Source organism: Astatotilapia calliptera, chromosome 4 (assembly GCF_900246225.1).
Source record: "Astatotilapia calliptera chromosome 4, fAstCal1.2, whole genome shotgun sequence".
Classification (NCBI taxonomy): Eukaryota; Metazoa; Chordata; class Actinopteri; order Cichliformes; family Cichlidae; genus Astatotilapia; species Astatotilapia calliptera.
The window spans coordinates 809969-820000 of record NC_039305.1 but is presented as its reverse complement, the minus strand read 5'-3'; the positions used below and the strand labels follow the sequence as shown (position 1 = coordinate 820000).

The following is a 10032-nucleotide window of genomic DNA, read 5'->3' as shown; positions in this document are numbered from 1 at the left end:
GTATTTGCAACTTCAGTCGTGCCAATACCCAGATCTCCGGACTACAGGTGAGAATGGACATGGACTGGCAGGTGGAAACTTTTCACTACGAAAGTTCAGCATGCAGCTGCAGACTACCATTGTTTCAGGCCAGTTCATGGCACAAAGTCAAGCATGACTTCATGGTTGTTGGACATCACCGAGTTTGCCTTTTCTCTTCAGTCCGGTTTGTGACATCCATGGACGTGAAGCAGGAACCTCAGAACGGCAGTGATCTCCAGAATTCCCCACTTGGTTATTACAGCCACCGTAATAATGCAGATGCTGAAAAGCATGAAGGGGTGGTCGGGTCGTGGGTCCTTCACACGTGTGTTGAAGGTTTTTTGGCCCAAATCGGGACTTTGATATTGGATCTTGGTGAACTGTTGACCCTTTGATTGGCAGTTTACACCTTAAATCTGTAAAAGCTCTGGACTGGAGTGCATACTTGGAGAGGAAGATGTCAACATCAGCAAATCCACATAATTAACTGAGCTGGAAGCGTCACAGGTCTGTTTCTGTCTTTGCGTCTCAGTTCTGTAAAAAGGAACAAGTGTCAGCTCATCAGCCGGCACTCTGGATCTGAGTTTCAGCCTGATGGGTTTCCCTCCTGGGTCTGGCCCGTTGGACTGTACTCAGCAGTTTGGAGGTCCGACAGTTTATCTGATGTCGGGTCAGCTGCTGAGGAGGGTAGGATTCAGCTGATGGGTCTGTTTGAGTTCTCTCATTCATCATCAGCATCGCATTACTCATGCTCAGCCATGAACGTGTGGGTTTATGCCTCCGCCCTCTGAAGTCGAGTAGAGGTCATACTTGGTGTTTTGGCTACCAGCTGTTTGGTGTTGATGACTCAAGCTAATCAGATTCCACTTTACTTATACAGTATGTCAGCACAGACCACAGTTTTTGTTTTTTAATTTTCCCTTGTAATAACTCAAACCAGTATCAAACTGCTGCTGAAAATAGTCCCCAACAGAAATACTATGTCCTTTTGCTTTCACAGTCACAGAGGTTTTTGGTGCACCCCTGCATACCTCTTTGCAACCCAACAAAACCAAGCAACCTGCAGTAACCACTCTCCAGGCGGTTGGGGAATCCCCAGCTGGTTTTAGGCCTGTGTTAATGGATCTAAGTCAGATCCATCATTTGAAAAATGATGAAGAACTTTAAATAAAAGCTAGAGAAACACCAGAATGAGTTTGAGGTTCACAGCTACAGACAGGGTATCTGATAGATGCACAGCTAACTCAATGCCAGCTGGCCACTTATGAACAGACGAGTGCAGGGCTGGACTGCCAATCCAGTGTGCCGTTGGCGTCTTACACTCATGAGGATCTGGCAGCAGTGACGATGCCCATCAGCCGCCATCGCTGCTCGAAACCACAAAAACATCTGTTTAGTCTTAATAACAATAATCAGCACCTGAGCTGACCTGATGCAGCATCTTGCCTTTTATCACATGAACACGATGAGACAGTGGATTCGATGGGCACTATTTTCAGAGGCGGAGGGATTTGGTTGCTGCTGCTGGTGATAACAGTAGAAACCGCGTTCACCCAGAGAAACACAGAAACATCCAGACTGTTGTTAACATGACACTTTATTGATAAGTGCTACATGTTGTGGATTGATCGACGATCGACTGCAGGGAGGGCGGGGCTGACGGATGATGGTGGATGGGGCCGGTTTACTCGTACAGCCAGGACTGGGCGCATGGGGTGTAGGTGACAAACTCCTCGGCCTTGAACCACAGGTCGACCTCCATCTTGGCGTTCTCCAGGGTGTCGCTGCCGTGGATGATGTTCCTGTGGAGACGGAGGTGATCGGTGCGGATCAATAACTGATCAATGATTTCAGGGTTTGTGGGGGGAGGGGAGGGGTTCTTTCAGACAGCTAATAGAAAATGTCTCATTTCAAAAATGCGTTAAAATTTTTCACATTTTGTTAAGACTTTAAAATATTATGAATTTAAGAGATCTCATTAACATTTTGTGAGTGTTTTAGTTTTCTAATGTCTTAACACACACACACACACACACACACACACACACACACACACACACAGCAGCTGGACAATGCAGTGGTAACACTACTTGCTTTTGGACCTTCAGGTCGGGGGTTTGACTCCCGACCATGGTGTGTGTGTCCAGTAAGGCTAAGTGAAATATGTTACAGTGATACTGATGATGCTACGGCCGGGGGGAGCCGGGATGGAGGACTGGGAGGAGACACTTTTATCCCACTGAGATCCTAATCTTTACTACACTGAGTTATTACTGGCTGAAAAACAACAGTGTTGTGAGTTGTGTGGGTCCGTCTGCTCTGCGTGATGTTGTGTTATAAAACAGAGGCAGTCATGTCGTGGTCGCTTGCTCACCTGCCGATGTTGATGCACAGATCACCACGGATGCTGCCGGGCTTGGAGTCAGCGGGGTTGGTCTCACCCAGCATCATCCTGGCCAGCTTCACAATGTTCTGACCCTCCCACACCTGGAATGCACAAACACACACTTACAAACAGCTGAACTGAATTTTGATGTTTACGTTGAAAGGTGAACAGTTTTAGTTCTTTTCTACTTTAGTGATACAGGAAGAACAAACCAGTGTAATCCATAGACTGTATCTAAAAGATGGACGAGACCACTGTGATGTCACCAGTTTCAGTTTTCTGTCACCATCACGTCAAATTAAATATTCTAAATTGTCAGGAACTGCCTCCTCGGTGGACTTGCTGCTCTATAGGGGGCGCTCTTGAACTCACCCAGAATAGAAGTAAAATGTAAACACTGTCTTCTAGTTTTGGACAAAAAGTCTCAAGACCACTGACAAAGTTGTATTTTAAACATAGGTTAATGAAAAATATGTCAATAAAGAGAGAATGATTATTAAAGTAGATTTTATTGAAAATAAATACATATGAAAACCAAATAAGATTTTGAAATCTATAATGATCTGTTTGAGGGGGGGTGGCGCCCCCTAGTGGCGCCCCTGCTGATAGCGCCTTCTTGGCGATTGCACCCAAAGTGTAGATCCATTAGATCCATTAACCTCACAGCAGCCATATTAATGGTCAGATCACATCATTAAAAGGCTCCAGCTGCACAAACAAGGTCCAGAGGTTCGGTTGAGGTGAAGCTAGCAGACAGCTAGCAGCTACAGCCTAAAACCTAAGTCGCCATCATCCACCTGTCACTCAAAAAGGCCACGCCCCTAATAATGCAAAATTTAAGCCTTAATACAATTTAAACAGGTGAGTTATAAAAAACAACAGCTGTTTGTGTATCAGGATGTAAACGTGTTTATTTCTGCTGTAAACGTTTAAAATGGGACTGACTCCCTGCTGCAGCCTCTAGTGGATGTCAGAGGAACTGCAGTTTTAGGTGCCTCATATTTCCTCTCAAACTCAAACTGTTTGCAGTTTTGTTTTTATCCCCTTTTGGTTGCAAACGTGTGCGAGGTCAGGCTAAATAAAGCTTGGATGATTAAAGTCTCCTATGTTTGTCCGGTGCAGGTCGGAGCACGATGCCTTGAACACGAGAGGGTGTGAATAGATGGAGAGACGAGTGAGGCAATGGAAAGAGATAAAGCGAGAAAGATATGTGTGTGATGGCGGCGCTAGAGGCGAGCTGAGTGTGTTTGTATGTGTGTTACCATGGCGAGGACGGGTCCAGAGGACATGTATTTGCAGAGTCCAGCGTAGAAAGGCATGTCCTTCAGGTCCAGGTAGTGTTTCTTCATGTGGTCCTCAGAGGCCTGAAGACACCAAATACAGGAAGTTACACATTCATCGGCGAGTCAGTCACTGGGTGGCCACGGCCCAACGACGGGACCAGTATTAAAAATGAACTTTGTGTTTTATTCAGTCAGGCCTGAAAGCAGCAACACTGAGACCATAAACTCATCAGCTGAGCATGAGGCTTCTATCCAATCTGAGCTCTTTATGAGCACAAGTGGTGAAACAAGCCCCAGTTTTTTTAAACCTGAGGTTACATCCATGTTTTATCCACACTTGGACTGCCAAGAGGAGGGGGCTGGAGGGGGAGGGGGGTATCAGGTGTTTTATTGCATGTTCATCATGAATCCACCGAGACGACTGGCTTCACTTCAACAACGCCAAGCACTCAGCCCCTGTCATCGCCTCTAATCGAACACCTCCTGTCACACCATGTTGCTTGGCTCGCTCCAGCCTTTTACATCGTCTCTAATATTTACACCGTACCGGCTCGAACACTTGGACTCTGCAGATCATCAGAGATCCGTGAGCGTGGCTTCATATGAGCAAAATTCTGAAATTACAGAATTTTCATGTAGGATACAGGAAAACAACTCAAGGTAGTGACCCTCGTCTTATTTCCTGTCATGTATTTCCTGTTCCTGTGTGGACTTTCATACTAAACAAACTGAAGTCTCGAATAATGAGCTCGCTTTGCACAAACAGGCTGCTCTAAACACTCACTTTATGCTGTTTTTTCTAATCTGGGATCTGTATGATGTCATAGAGGGAGCATAGAAGCCCCACCCACCTGCTGCTCAAATCCAGTTTTGCTAATCAAGAAAGCTGCCTTAAAGGGGGAGGAGCTTTCAGACATAGATGATGAGCGGCTGCAACGAGGCTTGGTGTGAGGTAAAGAAGGATTATTATGAATGGAACTCTGTTCTGATGAAGCTGGTTCAAAGCCTCAGTTTAAAGCTGACAGCTGCACTTTTATGAACAAATGAACTGCAGCAGAGAAGAAACGCCCCCTGCTGGTGGTCAGTATGTGCTGATCAGTTGTTTGTATGTGAGTTGTGGCGCCTGGCGTCGTTTTTACCTGCACGAATTTGGCGGCGACCAGCCTGAAGCCTCTATGCTCAAAGCGCTTGATGATCTCGCCACACAGTCCTCTCTGGACGCCATCGGGCTTCACGGCAATGAAGGTACGCTCCATGTCTGCTTAGGAGGCTGTACAGGAAACAGGAAGTGATCAGTCAGCCCACAGGAAACGAGATGAGTTCTTTGATGAGCGTTTGTTTGACAGCACACAGTGTGTCCTCAAACTAAACCATACAGAAATATTTTATATATTTTATAAATAAGAAATGTTTTATAATATATTTTTTTTAAATTTTCGATCAAATGTAAAATTTGATCGATAGTTTCCTAAACATGTTTAGATTCCTGCAGAGGAGGAGGAGCCTGCAGGGCCGAAGGCTTAAGTGTTTTTGGACAGAATGAAAATGAAGCTGGAGATGTGTGAAGGAGACACCGCTGAGCTGAACACGAAGCACGGCCAGAAGGAGGGAAACGACCCATCTACCCCGAAAACCACATTTGTCTCATCTTTGTCTCTGTGAGTGTCTCCTCCTCCTCTTCCTCCCTCTCAGGTGTGTCTGCTTTATCCTGACACATCTCATCAAATTTTCTCCTTCAGTCACAGCTCAGTGAGAGCTGCCGATATTAAATTTCCCCCTGATGTGAAACCAGAGCTGCCTCTGAGCTTCCTGGACCACATTTTCTTCTTCTCCCGGCGTAGCAACCGCCGCTCGAATCTGAGCCTGCTCATAACTCTGGACAAAGCCTCGGCGTGCCGGAGGCCCCGCTGCTAATTTTACTGCCCGCCGGAATCTGCTGGCGTGACGCCGACAGCAGCTGAGAGCAGGTGGGACGGCCTGCTGTTAGAGAACAGCTGCTCTCAGCATTTTTATACCTCCAGAAAATGTTCTCATTGTGCATATATGCATATTTAAAAATAGTCCTTGTCTGCACAAACTTGGCCACGATAATCTGAGATTTCAGTGAACTAAGTGAGACCCTGATATCTGACAGCTCTGAGGCTAAAATTTCAGCTTTAAAGATGTCATGATTGTAATGTGCTCTGAGGTTTTAAAAGTTCAGCCTCCATATGCAGAAATTATTTTATTTGCTGAAAATTTACAAAAACCTCCAACAGGCCCGTCAAACTAAAAACAAGAATTCTGATGAAAAAACGTGTTTTTGGTTTGTGAAACACTGATTTCGCAGCTCGTTCGTGCACAAGGAAACAGCTGTAGAGACGGTCAGAGAAAAAACATTTGCTGCTCCTACATCACCAATTTAACGCTTCATTTTTTACCAGATTTAAACTGCAGATTTCTGCTGCAGACTTGCGACATAATAAACATTTTTAAAACATTCATTATTCCTTTGACATGTTTTCCCTAAACTGAGTTCATTAAACTGAACATTTTTAAGACAAGTTCAAACTTTACTGTTAGAAATTCACTAGTTTCTAACAGCTGACCATAAATCTGTCTGATGTGGTCTCTCTGCCTGTGGGAATAATATGAGGCTGAGGAGAGCATTATGTTTAAAGTCAAAGACACTCTGTAAGTTCTGTCCCCGGTGGGCATGTCTGGAAAGTTCCAGTTAAAAAAAAATCAAGTTATAGTAGCATTGATTTGATTCCATTACTTTTTGGTTTTTAATTGCACCTTCATATCACATTAGCAGAGCTGTGACACCAAGAGTGCAGCGGGCTGCAAAGTTACAAAGTTTTGCAAGACTGAAGTCATTTCAAAAAGAAGCCAACAAAACGAGAATCCCACACACGATGTCACTAAATAATTTTATCATATTTAGTCTGTGAAGGCGCAGATATCATATAAAAGTGGATTATTTTTTATCAGCTGTAAAGTTTCTGTGCGGATCAGATTTTAACTGGAAGCTTAAATTTTATATTTTGACTGATTTTATACCAAAACTCAAATGTATGAGTTTGAAAATGTTTTGTAAAACATCTTTTTAATATTAGGAGAAAGTTGCTCATGAAGTAAAAATGTGATCTGCTGCATACGTGTGCGTCTGTGTTTGATAGCTACCTTGGTTCTGGGATGGGAGAAGAACTTGTGGAGACGATCTGCTGGCGGCGGGGATGTGATCACCAAGGCCACAACACCACAGAGCGGCTCTATTTAAAGGCTTCTCCGCGGGGGAGGGGCTCCAGAAATATATATATGTGTGTGTGTGTGCGTGTGTGTGTGTGTGTGTGTGTGTGTGTGTGTGTCTGTGTGTGTGTGTGTGTGTGTGTGTCTGTGTGTGTGTGTGCGTGTGTGTGTGTGTGTGTGTGTGTGTGTGTGCGTGTGTGCGCGTGTGTGTGTGTGCGTGTGTGTGTGCACAGTGGGTCTAAATCTGTGTCAGTTGTTGACAGATATTTATGTGTGTATGTGTTTTTGTTTACCTGTCTTTGTGGGGACCTGTGTCTTTTCCACAACCATCCAAAATGTCCTCAAACAGCAAACATTCTTCTAAAACTGCAAACTTTAATAAAAACTCTCCACTTTAAAAGACCTCCTTTATTCACTTTTTGGGGGGTTAAAAATATCTTATTGTGTGCAACTACAAAATGTCTTCATGCACATTTAACAGTTTTATCTCTAAAATCATCAAACAGTGATTGTAGATCATCAAGCAGAGGCTCAGTTACAAAAGCAGAGAGAAAGATGTTGACATAAATACATAAACATAAATATGTTATGTTCAGGTTAGCAGTGCTGACTGTGGAGCTGATTCAAGCAGCAGCAGTTTAATGGCTAAAAGCCATTTCACCATGTTTGGCTTGAACTCTGCGCACCACAAGCTGACCCGACCCTGCGGATCTGAGACACCTACCCAGCTCAGCAGTCATACCCCTGATATATTTTGGGCCCATACCATCGAGAGACTTAGAGACAAAAAGTGGGGCATTGCATTTTTCTCTATATTTAGCAGGACGTGAGTGGAAGGAGCTGAGAATCAGAGTAATGTGCTCTCTCTTCTTGGTGTGTGTCAGGGTTAAAGCAGCTGCAGCATTTTAAATTCATTTATACTTGTTTTATATAACGAGCACATCACAGACTGGAACCAGCTCCCAGTCTGGATTCAGCAGACAGACATCTGCTTCTAAGATCAGCCTTTCCTTTTTGCTGAAGCCCACAGTTAGGGCTGAATCCTCCCTGAGTTACACCGCAGTAGGCTGCTGGGGCATTCCCATGATGCACTGAGCTCTTTTTTTCCCACTTCCCAGGTGCTTGAACGCCAGCGCTGCACGTCATTAACCGCCATCTTTGCTGAAATCCCCGCTGTGATATCTGTTATCTAGGGTTTGTTGTTTCTGCCTGTGTTGAACCTTCTGATCTCTGAGCTCCTTGAACACTTTTCTGTCTCTGTCTTGTCTGATTTCAATTTTTCAGTTTTATTTATACAGCTCCAAATCAGAACAACAGTTGGCTCAAGGCGCTTGATATTGCAGTAGATCGTACAAGTCAAGTCTTATTGAATAAACCGTGCTGTTCATTCACTGCTGGAGCCTCTGCTGGTCATTAAAGGAACTGCAGCCCTGGATGCTGACTGTTAGAAATCTGTGAACTCGTAATAATACCGTTTCCTTTTATCCTTTCCTCGACGCTGTTTTCCGTTGCTGCTCTGTAAGTTGAAGAGGTGCAATTCTTACATAAGGGAGGGCGATTGTTATATAACAACTGAAATCACACTCGCTTCTGTACGAGTCTTTAATCCAAAGCTCCAACCTTCACCCTTCCCCCAATTTGACCCTAAATATAAACCTTATCCTAATCAGGGATGGAAATCACCCTCCTCCCAAGGGGCACGCGGTCGGGTCAACAGTCCTGAGGAGGGGACAAAGGGATCCTATCAGCTGAAATGAAAACACACACCCCCTGATCACGCACACACTCCACCTGCTAATGCTCTTATACTGTGATGCACTTGGAGCTGCAGAGCCACAGCTGTGAGACCTCTTCTTTGCTTTCACTGACCCACAGAGTCCCTCTATCCCCACAGGACTGCTGTCTGTCTTAACTTCAGGTTCAAATCTTCCCCAGAGGGCAGGCTGACCTGAGAGTTAAAAACGCTCCAGATTCCTTCAGCTGCAGTAAAATGATCAGTGTGGCTGTTCAACCAGCTGTTACCTGCTCAATGTCAGATGATCGTTGCTAATCAGAAAACCAGGACACAGTATTCATATGCATGCGGTGCAACTTAAAAAACAAAGAAGCAGCAAAAAAACACTGAATATACTTCAGTAAGTAAGAAATAAGTAGAAATATGTATTTCAATAATAATTAATGTGGTATTACTACTGCAGACATTTGAGGTTATTCTACACTAATAAGTCATATTCTCTGAAATCCTGTGCTGGTGCTGGCTGCTCTGTGAGGCCAGAAACAGAAACTTACACCTCAATTTAATATTTATAAAAGAATAAAAAATCATCTGAATTAAAAGCCTTGTGCAGCATGGGTCTCGATCAATACCATGAAGGGATTCGACATATAAAAACAAAGGTGCTGTGTCGGCTGTGGTCATGCTAGTCTAAGCAGCTCGGAAAGAAAGTGACCGAGCTTTTTGAAGTTTTGAGCAGACCTCTCATCAGAGGTGAAACCATAGTGAAGACATCCAATCACTTCTTTCCAAGCTCCTCCGACCGTGTGTGGGTGACAGGATGGAGCTGGCCTATCATACTGGTTTCCATCCAGACCAGGATCATCTACAAGGCTCAGGTTTCCCAGCAGCTCAGAGACAGTAACAGTAACAATCCACTCTATCCACTCTGCCATAGCTCGGCTACAGACTCAGCACCCGAGTGCCTTTATTGTGATCTCGGGTGTCTTCAACCATGTATCACTGGACAATACACTACCAACATTCAAACAATATGTGGACTGTCCCACCAGGGGAGAGAAAACTTTAGACTTACTGTATGCTAACGTCAAGGATGCATACAGCTCCTCCTCCCTCCCCCCACTTGGTAGGTCAGATCATAACCTGATTCACCTCACCCCCCGCTATGTGCCAATTGTGAGGAGGGAACCTGTGACCACCAGGAATGTTAGGAGGTGGTCAGAGGAGGCAATAGCGGAACTACAGGGCTGTTTCGAGGTGACCGACTGGGAAACACTCTGTGAGCCTCACGCCGAGGACATCAATGGGCTTACTGAGTGTATCACAGGCTACATAACTTTCTGCACCGACTCCATTGTTCCAGCTCAGACTGTTCA

General features: G+C 44.7%; 1 protein-coding gene across 1 annotated transcript; it reads right to left on the bottom strand.

The window, feature by feature from the left end:
• Positions 1-1600: 1600 nt before the first annotated feature.
• Positions 1601-6938, bottom strand: LOC113020127 (nucleoside diphosphate kinase B-like). Its single transcript, XM_026163837.1, has 5 exons — positions 6856-6938; positions 4830-4960; positions 3670-3771; positions 2396-2508; positions 1601-1823 (listed from the first exon to the last, which is right to left on the bottom strand). Exons 2-5 carry the CDS (start codon positions 4944-4946, stop codon positions 1706-1708), a joined length of 450 nt encoding a protein of 149 aa, XP_026019622.1. The 5' UTR covers positions 4947-4960; positions 6856-6938; the 3' UTR covers positions 1601-1705.
• Positions 6939-10032: the final 3094 nt, after the last annotated feature.